Source organism: Polypterus senegalus, chromosome 3, assembly GCF_016835505.1.
Source record: "Polypterus senegalus isolate Bchr_013 chromosome 3, ASM1683550v1, whole genome shotgun sequence".
In the NCBI taxonomy this organism is placed as follows: domain Eukaryota; kingdom Metazoa; phylum Chordata; class Cladistia; order Polypteriformes; family Polypteridae; genus Polypterus; species Polypterus senegalus.
This window is the reverse complement of record NC_053156.1, coordinates 67,386,052-67,404,164: the sequence shown is the minus strand read 5'-3', so window position 1 is coordinate 67,404,164 and position 18,113 is coordinate 67,386,052. Positions and strand designations below refer to the sequence as shown.

Genomic DNA, 18,113 nt, shown 5'->3' with positions numbered 1-18,113 from the left:
GCTCAAGTCTGTTTATCGTGGTGTGAGGTGCCTGGAGTTGTATAGGGTGAATAATATATCGTTATTTGGAACACATACATTCCATGTTTGTTCCGTGTCTACAACATTCTATGTAAATGCTGGATGACAGGAAATGTGAGGCAAGAAATGTTGAACACATAACTAAAACGGAAACTTTTTTCATGTAATGACAAAATGCTGATGTGAAGTGTATGGCTGGTTTAGAAGTAAAAACAGCAGCTTCTGAATCAAGGGGTTGCAGGTACAATCCTGCATCTACCCCGCAATTCCGTTTTGAGTAGTGAGCTGCTTTTATTATTACTGTCTTATAATAAAAACATACATTTAATATGAGTCTGCAAAACAAAGACTCTGATGAGGAGGTGTGAAGGAATTTAAGTGGCCCGGCATTACAACTTTTTCATAGGCTCCAGGGATTCTAGTGTTAATTAACAGTCAGAATCGGCTTCTCATTAAGAAACTGGTAGGAGAGAAATTGCTTGGAGTTTGAAGCCCTGATTTAGATGGTTATCTTTTGGCTTTGTTCACATCTCGTTTCTGTTTGACTACTGTTTAATGAAGAAAAGAACCAATTCAGAAGATTGAATTCTTAAAAACAGGGCTATTAAAATGAAGGGAAAAGAAGTTAATTAGCAGTGAAAACTGGTCACTGATTATGAAAAGAATTAGAATGAAAACCTTCAGCTACTGTAGCCCTCTAGGATCGATGTTGGACACCCCTTATCTAAACCCTCCATAACTTTGTGATAGTACAAGATTAAAGATCAAAGTGTTAGATTTAATTGTGATTCAAGTTAGCTTTTTTGCACAATGTGCTACAGAGTGAAATTGTATTCATACCAGAACATTTCCAATATTTCTTCTGATTACCTGTTTGAATTCAAAGTAATGCAGTTTCCACTAAAACTGTGTTTTTCAACAACCATCATCAAAAGGCAGGGCTCCTCACTAGGAAAGGCAAAAATTGATCAGTGGAAGGAGTGTTTTGCTCATGGGCAATTGTATGTAGCATGTTCAAGAGTAAGGAGCTCCAATGAACTAATAATATTAACCCTTGTTTAAAAAATATTTAAAAAAATTCTATACTGAAAAGTACTGAGTTAGTTAGTTATACTTCTGATACGTCAGATTAACCAACAGTAGTATAACTGAAGCCCTACTGTCTTACACAGCTAGTCTATGTGTAATCTTGAACTGGTAATTGTGCTGTGCTGGTAATTGGTGTTTTTGGATGAATTTTTAACCCGAGTTGCCTTGAAAGCTTGCATATTGTAATCTTTTTAGTTAGCTAATAAAAGGTGTCATTTTGCTTGACTTCTCACTACATCCATAATGGCTAACACGGTACAACACCCTAGTACTACATTTCTGAACACAAGATTCCAGCACCCTGCTGTATGGGAAAGAAGATCATGAGACCATACAGTGGAAGGTGATTAGGGTTTATGGGAAGCTTTGTTTAGTTGTAGTTTTAGTTTTTTATTTATTTATATAGCACATTAAAACAACCAGAAGTTGACCAAAGTGCTTTACATAGAAAAAGGTAACCGTATGAAATAAACACCGGATAAAGAATTATTAAAAAGCAAAACAAAAAGGAAACAATATACATACATGAACACAAATATACCAACACACAAACATAAATAGCATATAGAATTATGCAAAATAAAAATACATTCATAAGATGAACACAGTATAAAAAATATAAATAGAAAGATTTAACCACTCAAACTACAAACTAAAAGGAAGTTAATAAAAGTGCTTTTTTAGCAAAAACTTAAAACTATGAAGTGTGGGAACGGACCTTATTACAAGGGGCCAACTGTTCCTCAATTTAGGACCAGCCTAAAAAGTGCACAGCTGTGTGGGTGGGACAGACAGTAAGCAATAGCGGATATGAAGACCGCAGCTGCCTGGCTGACGAATATTGAACAATAAGATCAGCTAAGTACGGTGGAGCTGACCCATGTAGGGTTTTAAAAACAAACACTAAAATGTTCAAATCCACCCTGTAACTAACGGGAAGCCAACGAAGAGAGGCTAACACTGGAGAGATGTGAGTTTTTTTTGCTGCTGGTCATAACTCTAACAGCTGCATTCTGCACCATTTACACATGAGACAGTGTCGTATGGGAAACCCCAACTTGCAGGGCATTACAGTAATCCAAACAAGGCATAAAAAAGCATGAATAAGGTTTTTTAGGTCATTGAATGACAAAAATGGCTTAGCTTTATTGATCGCCCTGGGGTAGAAAAAACTCCTTTTTAGCCCAGCATTTATCTGTTTGTCAAATTTCAAACTTTTATCCAAGATCACCCCAAGATTTTTAGAACATGGCTTTAAGTACCGGACAAGTGAACCCAACGTGCTGACAATGTTTCGTGTAACAGTAAGTTGAGCAAATAGAATGACTTCAGTTTTTGAGTCATTTACCTGCAGGATGTTAAGTGCCATTCAGTGTTTTATATCATCTAAGCAGTTTGTGCAGCATGTAGTAGCGAGGGACTACAGGTTTTGGATTTATAGCATAAGGAAACTGCAAAAGTGTAATGTGGGTGACGAGAAAATCAAGAAGTGAGAAGAGTTTAATGTGTCCTAAGCACAGGCCTCAGCTGAATATAAAAAATGAGAGAAGAAGCAGGAATTGAAAGAATTGGAATGATTTGAGTCTTGAAACACTGATGATGACTCATAATGTACAAATACAACTTGTAAGTCAATTACAAAAAAAACAGTTGACTTGCCACCAATATTTAATGCTGGATTGTTAAACAGAGGGGTGTGGAGATGCCATCACAGAAACAGCCCCAATAATGTGTTGATATGACACACCTAAATTTTTCTCCTTCTTTAATAACCTTTCTATGAAGGTATCAAAATCTGACAGGTTAAAGGATCTCTAAACCTTTGCTACAAGCAAGTGAAGTTTCTAGAATCAAGTGGAACAATTTTATCCTTTGGAGAAAAGCTGATATTGTACCATCAAGATGGTAGTTGTCGCATATCCGAAATGAAAGCTTTTGTCCTTGACATTTTTTAATCAAGAAATGTTATGGTTTACAGATCAATCTTTATGGACTATCCAGTTTTTAAAGGCAGTCTTTGTAAATGGGTGGAAGTATTTATATACACACATATTTCTCCCGTTTCTTACCTTTTTTGATGCTTGTTCCAGAAATGAGATTATTTTGTATCTTTCCTGTTTTTTCTTTCTTAACAGGAGGATTTTGCAGATCTTCAGATCAAGTATCAAGAGGCGTTGAACACCGTCAAACAGCTGCAGAATGAGCAGTTGGCACTCACCTACCATAATGACTTACTCGGTGCCATACTGGAGAGCACGGAGGAGCAACTGGCAGAACTTTCCAGAGAAAACAAACAGGCCTACCAGGTGGGAAATGAGAACATGTAAGCCATGCCAGGGCTCTGTGGGCAGCTGGGATGGGGGGGTTTGACTTGTTGTGCAAAGGGATGCAGTGCAAAAAACAAATAACGCTTTGTACTTAAAATAAGCACTTATATGATGATGGGACCCACATAAGATTTTCTTACAAAAATACTGGAGATGCTCTCAAATTCACACTGCTTCTCACAACAGTGTCACAATGTACTGTGCTGCACCATCCTGAGAGTAAGAAGTAGTTGAGGGGGAGAGCGAGAGCAATGGCTTTTATCCATTGCTGAGGATACACCGCAAACAGGCTTTACTTTGCAAATGCTATAACGATGTAGTTTTCAATTAACATTGTTACAGTAAAGTGACATTTCAGGAGGGACACTCTTCAGAACAACCCAGCCTCCTTCCTCCCATGTAACTGACCCCTCACAATGTCAACTGAAAATAACCAGGAATCCTCCTAATACTACCTTCTAAATGTTGTAACGTGTGAGTCACTGTCTTACACCCCAAAACACGAGGCTGAGTCTCAGTACTTTAGTAAAACCAACTTTATTCAGCTTGAAACAGGAACAGCACGGTTATTTATTGCAGCGGGAGCTACCACTCTGCTATACACAGACACAGCAAACGGGCATAATCGGGGCCAGATCAGCGGCCAAGTTATACTGTTTCCTGCATTTATAACGTTCCTTGCATCATCTGTCAGCGACAGGCGCGTATAGCGCGATCTCGATTGGCTCGTACTTGTTTCTGCGGCACTATGCTGGTGCGTTGCGAACCTGTTGTTGCCTCTGCAACTGACAAGCAGTCCTCCACAGATACGTCAGGCGCACTTTGGCGTGTTGTCCCTTTAGTTGTTGGGGGGTGGGGATCCTTAAACAGTTCAGAAACCTCACAAAGTAAAAGAATCGCCATTTCCAATCACTTTACTCTTCATTACTCTTCTTATTTTTCTCACATGACCCCTAGGATAAACATGTTAAAATGCCATTTCGTAAGTGCAAACCTAACGCAACACAGCTGGGCAATCAAATCTGCTATTCTGTTGATGATAGCCAGAGTGAGAACATATCCAAGTGGGTTGAAGTGGGGCTCAAAGTCTTTTTGGGTGATGACAGGCTGGAGAAGAGCAGAGAAAGACCAGAAGATTGGGAATGTGCAGTGGCACCTTTTAGAGGCTGGTGGCAGGCCTAAGAGCATCAGAGAAGTGAAATCTGTAAGAGGGCCTGTTAAGATAAACAGGTGCTTGAAGAAGTTTTGACATGTTTAGAATAGGTTTTCAATGTTTGGATTGCTTGTAATTTTTATGCATACATTTATATATATATATATATATATATATCTATATATACTGTATATATATATATATCTATACTAATAAAAGGCAAAGCCCTCACTGACTCACTCATCACTAATTCTCCAACTTCCCGTATAGGTAGAAGGCTGAAATTTGGCAGGCTCATTCCTTACAGCTTACTTACAAAAGTTAAGTAGGTTTCATTTCGAAATTCTACGCGTAACGGTCATAACGGTCGACAACGTCCGCCATGTTAAACTTTCTTGTTTATGGCCCAATCTTCACGAAATTTGGTAGGCGGCTTCCCTGTGCTAACCGAAACTGATGTACGTACTTATTTCAGTGGTATGACGCCATATTGAACTTTTCAACGAAAACGACATGTCACGATTGAGGAAGAGAGCTATCCTGACACCAAGAAATGACATGACTACGACTATAAACCACATTTTACTTCAAGAACTACCTTCACAACTGAAAACATATCAGTCTGTGGATTCAGTTGTAGAAGTGGAAGACGCGGTGCACTATCCGGTAGAGTTTCTCCACACTCTGAATCCTCCAGGCACTCCTGAGCATAATCTAATTTTGAAGGTTGGGGCACCAATAATGTTACTGAGAAACTTACAGCCACCGAAACTTTGTAAAGGCACGAGACTTCAGGTCACGTGTCTGCAAAAGAACCTAATTGAGGCAACTATTTTTTACTGGCAGTGGCACAGGGGAGAGATTTTTTATTCCTCGCATCCCCTTTCTACCCCCTGATCTCCCATTTCAATTCAAACGCCTCCAATTTCCAGTAAGGCTCTGCTTCGCAATGACAATTAATAAGTCTTAGGGACAGACCCTACAAAAGGTTGGCATTGATTTGAGGCAAGATTGCTTTTCACATGGCCAACTGTATGTTGCATGCTCAAGAGTAAGCTCAGCGCACACCTTGGTCATATTACAACCGGAGGGCCGAACTGACAACGTGGTATGCAAAGAGATCCTTAACAAATAATTATTGGTATATTTTCTCTCAGTTTAAAAAGGTTTAGTTTTCATTTTAATAAAAATTTTAAGGCAGTACTTCGCCGCTGCAAAGTGCGGGTATTTTGCCTGGGGTCATGGTTCTTTCTCGGATAAGAGTGGATTGCTCCCTGCAGGTGAGAGGGAACAACTAGCCTTCATGGAGGAGTTCAAGTATCTCTAGATCTTGTTCACGAATGATGAAAAAGGGGAATTTGAGATGAGCAAGCTGAGCAGCAGCAGCTGGTCTGCAGGCGCTATACTGGTCTGTGATGGTGAAGTGGTAGGTGATTCTAAAGACAAGACTCTTAGTTTATCTACAAACCAAAACGATCAGATCATGAAGTACAAGCAACAGAAATTAGGTTTCTTCATAGGGTGGCTAGGCTGGTACTCAGTGATAGGGTGAGAAGCTCAGCAATTCGGGAGGGTCTCAGTACAACATAGAGTCTCTTTTCCTCCAGTTCAAGAGGAGCCAGTTGAGGTGATTTAGGCATGTCATAAGGATGCCACCCGGGTGGCTCTCCATGGAGTTGTCTCACTGGGTGGAGACCTTGTGGCAGACCCAGGACATGCTGAAGGGATTATGTCTCTTGGCTGGCTTGGGAATGCCTAGAAATTCCCCAGGAAGAGCTGGAATCTGTAGCTGGGGACAGGGAAGTCTATGCTGAGCTTCTAGTCCTGCTGCCACCGGAATACTTGTTGGGAAAAACAGTTTCAGAAAATGTGAGGAGATGAAGCATTTTTTGATCATATCATTTGTGCCAGCATCAGGCTGTTTTCTAGACTTACTGTTGTTCTTATGCTACAGTATGTGTAATTTAAGAGTAATTTGAGAGTGATGGATTCCAGGTGCACCCCCTCCAAACATTAAGTAAAAAGAAAGGCTCAATCTTGAAAATAAAAATGAGAAGTATTTGTTTAAGAATTTCCACTCCTGACTTTTAAATCTGGCATCTGAAATGTGTCTTTAACGTAAGTTTGTCCGGTCAGTCAGCTCCTACTTGTTTCTTAGTTTTGGGTTCTGGTTAGTGATTACAGCCTCTGCCATTTAAGATGACAAAGCCAGTGATGCATCTTTTTATGAAAAGACTCAAAAGTTTGCAGATGCAGATTGCTTGCAGTTTATTAAAGGTGAACTGAGGCCTGTTATATATGGTAACCCAAACCCTACCCCGAACCCCATTGGAAAGAGAATCTCCAAAGTGTTACTGACAAGATGAGATGTTACATCTGCACTGATAACAATGAGCAGCCACTTGGTTTTAGAGGAACACTGGGAGTTTTCCCACAAATGCCTATCTTTAGATGTCCCCAGTACTGTGTGAAGGCATGCAATGGGCAAAGGTGAAGAAGTATGGTGGGTCACAAGATTAGCCTTACCATGTCTACAGACTTGTGAATACCAAGCCACCAGGTCACAACATCTCTGTTTGAGGTTCACTTGTGGCCCTTTTGTACCATAAATGGCACATAAGTACAGAAAGCACACACAAGAGCCATTGCAGCATGACAGTTCATCTTTCACTTTAGAAGATGGTAACAGTTTCTCAGGTGCTGAGAACACCATGTGAAGACATTTGTCATGAACCATTGCAATGGGTTCATGCACATTAGTATCATCAGGGTGTACCAAAATATTTTTAAAGATTGGCAGGATCACACGACCAGTTGCACACTCTGACTACTATGTTGGCAGCACATCTATATTTCCTGCTGTAAATTTATAAATAGCAAAACCAACGTCAATCCACAGTGGGCAGAAATAAATATGGTATAAGTGTCTGTGAAATGCAGAAGACTGAAAATGGACGAGGTGTCACTGGCTGGACATGTCAGACCTTTTCACTAGTGATTTGATCCTTTCTGTTATTGCTCCAAAAGACAAATTTGTTGGTACCCCTCCGCAACAAAAGAAGAACCAACAATTGTCTCTGAAATAACCTGAAACTGACAAAAGCAATTGCCAGCCATCGGTGCTAATTCTGTATTTAACAAAAATCAGATTTTGCTTTATAGTTTTTGATTCAACAGAATATTTCAAATAATAACACAATTGAAATTGGCATGAACAAAATGTAACATTTTGTTGCACTTTTAGAGGCAAACAAGAGATTTCTGTTGCTGTCAATGAGACTTCTGTACCTTTTAACAGGTAGTTTAGCCTACTGTTCCAGAGTAAACTTCTCCAGCTCTGTCAGGTTTGAAGGGGACTTTCTCCAGGGTGCGTGCTTCAGTAGGATTCAAATTAGGGTTTATAAAGGGACACGTCAGAATAGTCCAATGTTTTGTTCTTAGCCATTCTTGGGTGCTTTTAGCTGTGTGTTTTGAGTCATGATCCTGCTGGAGGACCCATGACCTGCCACTGAGACAGAGCTTTCTGACAGTGGGCAGTATGTTTCGCTCCAGAATGTCAATAGTCTTGAGATTTTATTGTTCCCTGCACAGACTCAAGGCACCCTGTGCCAAACGCAGCAAAGCAGCCCCAAAATATAACCAAGTCTCTTCCATAATTCACAGTAGGAATGGTGTTCTTTTCTTTGAAAGCTCCTTTATTTCATCTGTGGACATAGATATGATGTGACTTGCCAAAAAGCTCCAGTTTTGTCTCATCTGTCCACAGGACATTCACCCAGAAGCATTATGGCTTGTCAATATGCATTTTAGCAAATTCCAGTCTGGCTTTTTTTATGTTTTTCTCCTTAGTCTTCTTCCATCAAGCCCACTGTCACTCAAAAACAATCAAACACTGATGGATCTTATCCTTGGAGTTCAGTTTATATCTCTTTGGAAGTCATCCTTGGCTTTTTGTCTGCTATTCTCACTAACCTTCTGCCCATTCTGGGGTCGATTTTCCTCTTGTGGCCGTGTCCAGGGATGTCGGCTACTGTCACATGGACCTTAAACTTCTTAATATATGTAACTGTTGTGACATCAACATGAAGCTGCTTGAAGATTTTGTCATAGACTTTGTCTTTAACAAGCTTGTCTATATATTTCTTTCTGATCTCCTCAAAGAACATTTTCCTTAGCTTTTTCTGGTCCATGTTCAGTGTGGGACACACGATGATATGAAAGAGCAGAGTGACGACCTTTCTACATTTAAATAGGCAGAATGACTGACTGCACGATTGGAGACGTATGCAATTCTAATTAAGAAAACCGTGTGACTCTACTCTAATTACTCTAATCCAATTATTTATGTTCTTTTCTAGGGGTACCAATAAGTGTGTCTAGGCCACTTTTGAATATCTTTGTAGAATAAGCAATAATTGCTCGCCATTCACGCTTGTTTTGCTTCACTCGATGACATATCAAAGGCATACCGGTATACAGGAGACTGTTGCTTTTCATTCTCTTTTCAGGAGGCACACAGCACCTTGCCAGTGAGCTTTAAGGGTACCAACAAATTTCATGTATGCACACATTTTTTCCAAAAACTGAAATTGCAGTGCTAGTTATATAAAAAAAATAGTGTTGAGCATTAAATGACAGAAGTGAAAATGGTGTGAATAATCAAAAAGGCTTTGACTGAAACTTGTAGGCCCTTTCATTTTCTATAAAAGTTTTTTTTGAAAAGGGAACTTTTATGAGTCACATGCAGGTTACATAAAGCCACAATTTCTATGAGTAAAATATTATAAGGCAATATTCTGTTACATGAAATGAAATGGAAGAATGACATCTTGTTTGAAAAATGTGTTCTTCTTTGCCTAGTTATGCTACATTTGGAGCACAAATGTGGGCATAAAATGCAAAAGCACTGCGTCACGAGCATTATCTGTTGAATTTTTCTTTTTTAAAGAATTGGGTCCAAGCAGCTTACAATGTTCATAACTACCCCAAGTCCCATTTGGGTTGAATGATTTGTTTTCGAGTAATTGTGTCCACAGAGTGGCATCCTGACACACAGCCAGAGATCTTCAGTGATGTCTAAAACATGGATGCAACATCAGTCCACCAAAAGGTTCTCATACAGTCACTCACACCAAGCCAGTCATCCTAACATGAACATCTTTGGGATACAGCAGGCCACGTCTGGGATGCTGTGCTTTTGACTGGTTTTTAACTGACTTCTTCTTTTTCTTAGGACCTGGAACTTACACGTCAAGAAAAGAAGTTGCTGGAGGTAAAAGTAGAGAAGATGCAACAGGAGCTGGACCTCATGGTCAAGGTGAGTGCAGTCTAACCATGCTGCTATGACCCAGGGTTCAGGCAGTGCATTTAACCCTATGCTGTCTTATTATAGGAAAGCATAAACAAAGAGGAGCAGGCCCCTGAGAAACACACAAACGTAAAGCTGGTTATGCAAGATGCAAGCTCTCAGACTGACCTTCAGTCAGCTATAAATGACCTAAAGGCAGAAGCACGGGAGACTTCTCAAAAAACAGGAGAAGAGAACGAGCAGTTTTCATTACCCAGAAAAGCAGGCCTGGAAGACAGAATCCCACAGGAGACCACAGCGGGTGGCATTTTATCTGCCTTTTTTAGGAAGGGGCCATCTTCTGCCCTTGAACAAAGCCTGGGAAGATCAGAGAAGCAGCAAGAAGAGTCCAAAAAAGCAGACAATATCCCAAATCCACTCCAGAGAGTGCCATTGGGTAATGGTAGCAGTGTTGACCTTGTCCTGGAAGAAGATGAGCCAGCTTTGACATCCATTGAGGACCAGAAACAACAAGTGGATGATTCAGTAGAGTCACCCACTTCTCCTGAGGATGAACAGGAGCAAGAAATGGGTGTAAGTCCAGTAATGGCAAGACTTTTCCAACGGTCACTGTTCAAGCTCTCTGTCTTCAGGGGCCTCCTTGATGTGACCAGAAAGCCACAGGAGGAAAGTCTGGTAAATGAAGACACCAACAATCCTAGTCCGGTGAATCAGGAAACCATCGATCTTCAGGAAAAGCTCCCAGAGGACGAACCTTTACAACCGGAGTCTGAGGTCAACTCAGTTCCTGCTCCAGTCTGTGAGATTTCAGAGAATGAAACCACCGACCAGCTGGAAGAGGCTGATCCAGGAATTGGGGACAGAGCCATTGGGGTTAATGAACAGGACGACAGTCCGCTAAAGGTGATAAGACTGCCCACCATTGGCCCAGCAGGGTTGCAGGGAGATTTGGGCCAGCAAGCGGGCAAAGCAGGCGAGTGTCGGCTGTCTTAAGACCCACAGAACTGCAGATTTATTTGTTTAAACTGTAAATAAAATGAGTATTTGTATTAACCACTGTGGATTTGTAACCTAGGGCTGTGCGTTTGTTCTGCGAGTGATGTTGAAGGATTGTCAGGCTACTGGGGTGAGAGAAATAGGACCACGAGGTGGATTGTTCAACCAAGATACATGTGAGGGTTGTAACTTGAAAAACAAAATGATCTTGTCACCAGGACCAGTCTGTATCCTTACTCAAAGTCTAAAGGAACTAGCAAAAAAAAATGGGGACACACACTCACAGACATTTTTTAGAAGTGTATCTACAAATTGTGAGCAATGGTTTAAATTGTAACACCATCATAATTGTGCTGATGATGTCATTAGAAACCACTGCCGGGCAGGTGGGATGGAAGGGGACACAACAAGGAACAAACGTGTCACAGCCAGTGAGAAGCTAAAATGGCTGTGGCTGCAAAAAATCATAATGGTGTTGTGGTAAACTAAAAATGTAACAATAATACAAACCTATAAGTCCTTAAACAAGAAGAAATTGAAAGTGAATTCTACATTTCCTTTTCACAGTCGACACACAGAATTCATTACAAACAGCGGTCGTACCGATAAACACTCGATGCCCTTCTTAAAACTACATCTGTGAAGTACTGGCGTCCTTTTAACATTTCTGAAAATACCGTATATCCCACACTCGTGCGTTCTCTCCGTATTGTTGTGTTAGATTCCTTGGGTGGCACTTTTCTCCTCTTCATTATGTAAACCCGACTAAAATGTCCTCGGGTCTCTGCTGTAGCCCTCGTTTGTTACGTTACCTTTTATATCTGTGATCTCAGGCAACGAGGCAGAGTACCTGAACAGGCAGGAGGAAAAGGTACACAGCTATTCAGATGTTATAGATAATATGGCCAAAATATTAAAAACCATAAATGTGTGTGTTGGCCTGGGTGGTAATCTGCCAGGTGGCTTTCCTGTTTTAGTAGTCTCGGCTCCCGGCTTGGTCTTTGTTACGGTGTGGTGTGACGTGGCCCTTGGATGGAATGGCAGGCAGCATGTAGAAAGTGAGAGATGCGGATGGGGCTTTCTTTGTTCTCCTGCCTTTATATTCATCCAGCTTCCTTAATGTCCCTCCCAGTCCAAAGAGATAGTCTGACTCCCTGTTTCAGCACAGCGCAGCCCCATTCCATCCCCAGCGAGACTCGCCTTTCACCTTATGTGATGTCCAGGTTGGCTACACCTCATATATTCCTTTGAACCCAGAGCATCGACAGCCATTTATGGAAATGAGCCAGTGCAATGAGGACTCACACCAGCAGACCCTGGTGAAAATGTGCAAAGTGGTTTCATTTAAAGACCTAGGGCCTCATGTATAAGTTTTCGATGTTCAAATCGCGATGTATAAATCCTACACTTGGTGTAAAGCCACGCACTTTTCCACGGTACCTCATACCTCGTCGTACGCAAGTTCTCTGCTCGGTTTTGCAGACTGGCGACACCCAGCGTCAAAGCAATGCTACTGTTCCTGTGTGGCTACTCCTTATTTTCCTGATGCGGCTTTATAAATACACTGAAACTAACTGCATATTGTTTATTAGTGTAACGCATCTGATTGTAATTAACTTGTAACAATATAATGGTCCAGGGAACAGCCATAGTATTCCAAATACCATAACTGCTTTAGCGTTGTTACTCTCACTGCACCTTCTTCTTCTTCTTTCAGCTCCTCCCGTTAGGAGTTGCCACAGCGGATCATCTTTTTCCATATTACTCTCACTGCACCACTCGGAGTATTTATATCACTGTATCTGAGTGTGAATCACAGCAGCAGCTGATCGGAAAGAGAATTATCGGTATACAGCTTCAAGGACACGCTGTCTCAGCCACTGCAAAACGTTTAAAGCCTTTCCTGTACGGACCTCATGGTTCAGAAACAGTTTCATCCCAAGAACTTTAAATGCACTCAATCAATTGCTCCTTGTAGAACTGTTTGTACTTATAAATACAATCACCTCACTGTAAACTTGTACTACAGTTATAATATTATACAACCTGAGCCACTTTATAAAGCGCATATTTACATATGATGACAATATTTTTAAGATGAAATGCAGCAAAATATGTTTATTATACAGATAAAACTTTAACTTCATTTAAATAATCTATATTCTTCACTGGGACTGGGAAGGATAGAATAATTAAACATGTACTATGAAAATATTTCAATGTTCCTTAAACGTTTTGAAGACTCGGCGCTCTAAGCTTACTGATGGCTTAACTTCTATTACAGAGCTGATTGTGTGGCGATCGGTTACTTAGAGAAAGAAAAGCAAGGACTGCAGGGGTGGCTGCGCCAATATATATTGAATATAAAACAGAAAGAGAAAATAACGACACAGCTAAAACGCAGCGACAAATTTCGGCAAAAGTTAAATGCTTGTGTCATGAGTACGAGGCGGCTATGCAGTGTCTACATCGGACGAGGCCATCCACCGTGCATAAGCTGCCTTACTGACATTGGCGGGCGAAGGAGCCACCGATTCTTCCTCTGCCCAGTGCCACCACAAGCCTAGAGCCGTCCCTGAGTACTGCTGCAATAAATAATTCCATTGAAGGTCACGCACAATCACTGCGCTGTAAGACCCATGTTTAATAACGTGCTTTAACTCCTATCATCATGAAAATGACATCACGTATACATCTCAGTATTTTAGTTATTCAGAGAGCTGTAATATCACGAATGTAATGGACTCTGTGTCCTGTCGGAAGAAGGGAGTCGGTTTAAGAAGCAAGTAGTAAATTCACACACATAGAGCACATAGAAAATCAAATACAAAACAAAGCATTTAACGTGCTACTTTAATTACGATGTTATTTGAGAAACTGGTTGATTAAACGATTTTAAGATGAAGTTTATGATGTTCTACTTTAATGACAAAATAAACTACGTGATTAAAGTGGAAATGTCGAGATTGAAGTTGACATTTCGTGCTTTTTCCCCACCGTGTGCCTTTTTTCTCTGTACCCTAATAAGCTTTCATATGACACTCAGACAGTGGGCTACAACTCGGCTTTTCATGGCAACTTTGATATGTGACTTCTTTTTATTTCCGCACTGTGCGATTTTGTGGATGTGAGCTTTCAAGTTTCTCCAACACGCTATGTCACTCGGTCAACTTCCTTTTGTTAATTATACCACGGCTTATTTGAACAAATAGTATGTTTTTCCTTTGCCTCCACTTGGTATTTGCTGAAATTCTTATATTTCCCCCCGTGCTTTTCCCATTGTTTTTTCACAGAACGCTCAGCTTAAGGGCGATTTATATTGATTTGCATATTCATAGAGGTGTAATTCTGGGAGGAGTTGGAGCGTCACATAAAGCGCATGCACGAGCGTTAGTTTTCACTCTGATCGAGATTTATGTAGCGGAAGAACGTGGAAGTTGGAGTACGCACAGATTCCTGCATCTGGATTTTTCTGTGCGTAAGCACATTTCGGCTTTTGTGCTTATGCCATGTTATAGTGCGAGTTCTACGCACGGCGTTATACATGAGGCCCCTGGTGTCCAAACAGTGCAGTGCAGTTTCTTCTTCAATAAATAATCCATTAAAATGGTGATAAAAGTGGAGGTTAAAAGTCATAATAAATAGTTCAGTGATAAAACTTTGGTTAAAATCACTGGCCAGATCTTTCCTTTTAAAACTGACATGAGCTGCGGTCCTTTCTTCTCAAACTGATGTCTCCTCCTGCAAGAGGAGCGATCCTTCGGCTTTCAGTGACCCCCACTCAGAGTGGTTGGTCCCCTCGCTCCTTGAGTTCTCAGCAGAAGCGTCTTTACCCCAGTGTGTGCTGTCTGCTTGACCTTTTAAGTTTGTAACTTTTTTGTGATTTTTGTGGGCTGACAATCCTCCTGGGATCTGAGATGGCTGTTGTGCTGTCATGCCGGGCTGCATTTGTAATCGTACAACACAGTGAGTGTGGTCATGTGCTTCACCATGTGATGTCACCACAGTCGTTTTCAGTGTCCACACAAAGCGGGGACACTTTACCCTTTTGAATAATGTTGGAAAATCAGACTCTGTTTTTCCTTAGCCTTCCCCTTTCAATTACTTTCTTACATTTACTTGCTTAGATGTTTTTTATTGAAAAGACTTACAAAAGAAATTAGATTAGATTATGTTATATATTAACGTCCAGGTGTGGAAGTGTGTGTGTCTGTCTGGCCTGAAATTGAGAGGTGGAGTCGGGGTAAGAGCGCCACCTCCGAGGAAACAGAAAACACACTTAGCCGCTGATAACACAAGCGGGGCCAGCATGTCAGCAAAGCGAAAACTCAGAAGAAAGACAAAGTCGCTCAGCCGCTAACATCGGCAAACTGGTATCCCTACCGCGAGGTGAGCACGTCTGCAAAATGAATCCTCCTAGGAGAGAGATGCCCAGAGTACTTCCTTTCAATTACCTGACATCTCTACATTTCAGTTTTTTTTCCTGATGATTTCAAGAGTTTCTAGGACTCCTGGCTTTTTACAGCATGGGCTTACACAGCTACTTTATTTATAAAAGCACATTTAAAACAACAGAGGCTGTACAAAGAAGTGTTCAAATAAACACAATCCAAACAATCATACAAAAGCAGATTAATAAAACAACCAATTCTAACATCCACCCCAATGCCATCATACACAGTGAAAGTCGCAAGAAAACAAGGAGGTTTTAAGCTGACTTATAAAAACTCGATAGAGGATGAAAACCTGATGTGGAAAGGCAGGTCATTCCAAAGGCTCGGAGCAACAACTGAGATAGCTCTGAATTCAGCTGAGATCTAGAAACTACAAGGAGTAGTCGTCCAGATGATCCCAATGCTCTCAGTGCTGCATAAGGGTGAAGGAGGTCGCAGAACCATGCAAGGCTTTAAAGATTTTAAAATCAATGCGACATCTCACCGGTAGCCAATGGAGAGAGGCTAAAATGGGCGAGATATGGTCCTTTTTTCTAGACCCAGTTAAAAATCTAGCTGCAGCGTTTTGAACCATCTGAAATCACAACTGAGCAGAACTGCGTAATCCCACATAGAAGGCAGAAGAGTATGTATATAAGTAATCGAGTAAACATCAATCTGTGGAAATGTTTAAAATAAGCATTACAGGACAAGAGGACGAAATTGATCATCACAAGTGAAAAGTACAGAACAAAATACAAGTAAGGTACAAAACTTAGGTTACAAAAACCTAATAATTAATATCAGATAGACAGACAGACAGATACTTTATTAATCCCCAAGAGGAAATTCACAAACTCCAGCAGCAGCATACTGATAAAGAACAATATTAAAGATTGATAACAATGCAGGTATAACAGACAATAACTTTGTATAATGTTAACGTTTACCCCCCGGGTGGAATTGAAGAGTCACATAGTGTGGGGGAGGAACGATCTCCTCAGTCTGTCAGTGGAGCAGGACAGTGACAGCAGTCTGTTGCTGAAGCTGGTCCTCTGTCTGGAGATGATCCTGTTCAGTGGATGCAGTGTATTCTCCATGATTGACAGGAGCCTGCTCAGCGCCCGTCGCTCTGCCACAGATGTCAAACTGTCCAGCTCCGTGCCTACAATAGAGCCTGCTTTCCTCACCAGTTTGTCCAGGCATGAGGTGTCCCTCTTCTTTATGCTACATCCCCGGCACACCACCGCATAGGAAAGGGCACTTGCCACAACCGTCTGATAGAACATCTGCAGCATCTTATTGCAGATGTTGAAGGATGCCGGCCTTCTAAGGAAGTAAAGTCGGCTCTGTCCTCTCTCGCACAGAGCATCAGTATTGGCAATCCAGTCCAGTTTATCATCCAGCTGCACTCCCAGGTATTTATAGGTCTGTACCCTACCACACAGTCACCTCTGATGATCACGGGGTCCAGGAGGGGCCTGGGCCTCCTAAAATCCACCACCAGCTCCTTGGTCTTGCAAGGTGTAAGTGGTTTGAGTCGCACCATTTAACAAAGTCCTTGATTAGGTTCCTATACTCCTCCTCCTGCCCACTCCTGATGCAGCCCACAATAGCAGTGTCGTCAGCGAACTTTTGCACGTGGCAGGACTCCGAGTTGTACTGGAAGTCCAATGTATATAGGCTGAACAGGACCGGAGAAAGCACCCCCCCTGCGGCGCTCCAGTGTTGCTGCCCACAATGTCAGACCTGTAGTTCCTGAGACGCACATATTGAGGTCTGTCTGTAAGATAGTCCACAATCCATGCCACCAGGTGTGAATCTACGCCCATCTCTGTCAGCTTGTCCCTAAGCAGCCAAGGTTGGATGGTGTTGAAGGTTGGACAGAAATTTTCAGAACCAAGTGGGCTTTTAAATGCTTCCTAAAGACATTGAGGCAGTCAGCTTGAATGGAGGTGGGCAGGTAGGATCTGCATAGAGATTTGATACCACAGACATCAGTAGATTCCTTTCATCAGCAGACTTCAGTGGGCGAGAAGGAGCATAGGACCTCACAAGTGTCTCCATACAGAAAGGTGCTAATCTGTTTACTACTCTGTAGGCAAGCGGCAAATAAAGTGCTATCTATCTATCTATCTATCTATCTATCTATCTATCTATCTATCTATCTATCTATCTATCTATCATAGTGCCATTACTATCTATCTATCTATCTATCTATCTATCTATCTATCTATCTATCTATCTATCTATCTATCTATCTATCTATCTATCTATCTATCTATCTATCTAGGATTTGAACGTAATATGTGCTGCTGCAGGAAGCCATTGTAGTGATATGAAAAGAGGACTGACAAGCCTCTGCCTCAGCTGGTTGGCCACCAGACATGCCGCTGTATTTTGAATCATCTGCAGCAGTTTGGTGACACACCAGTCCAGCCAAGAAAACATCAAAGTTTCTTTCCTGCAACTGAACGCTTTCTTCAAGCTGATACCTCCAAGTAGAGCTGGTGTCTCACTCCAGCCTGTGATTTACTCCTCAGAGACATCTAGCTAAGCTCAGTTGATTCCAATACTTTGGAGTCCATAATGCTTCTTTAGTTTGAATTTCTTACTTAATTTAATTATTTCATGGGCGCAGATGCAAATGGGTTGTGCAGTCTCCAAGCAGAGAGCAGTTTTAAGAATATTTACAAAGAGATACATTAGCAACACCTTATCAGGAAAGTTCTGTCAGACAAATCAGCCTCTGTGTGTAAACACATCTGCGCCCTTAGTGTGTTAGA

At 41.3% G+C, this 18,113-nt stretch overlaps 1 protein-coding gene across 1 annotated transcript in view; it reads left to right on the top strand.

The window, feature by feature from the left end:
• The window catches only part of LOC120525286 (leucine-rich repeat flightless-interacting protein 2-like), a 37,631-nt gene extending 26,674 nt beyond the window's left edge, over positions 1–10,957 (top strand). The window contains exons 3-5 of the mRNA XM_039747435.1: positions 3,246–3,416; positions 9,824–9,907; positions 9,983–10,957. Of these exons, the coding sequence (XP_039603369.1) occupies positions 3,246–3,416; positions 9,824–9,907; positions 9,983–10,891 (1,164 nt within the window). The 3' untranslated portion in view covers positions 10,892–10,957. The remainder of the gene's footprint in view (positions 1–3,245; positions 3,417–9,823; positions 9,908–9,982) is intronic.
• The last annotated feature ends 7,156 nt before the right edge of the window (positions 10,958–18,113 follow it).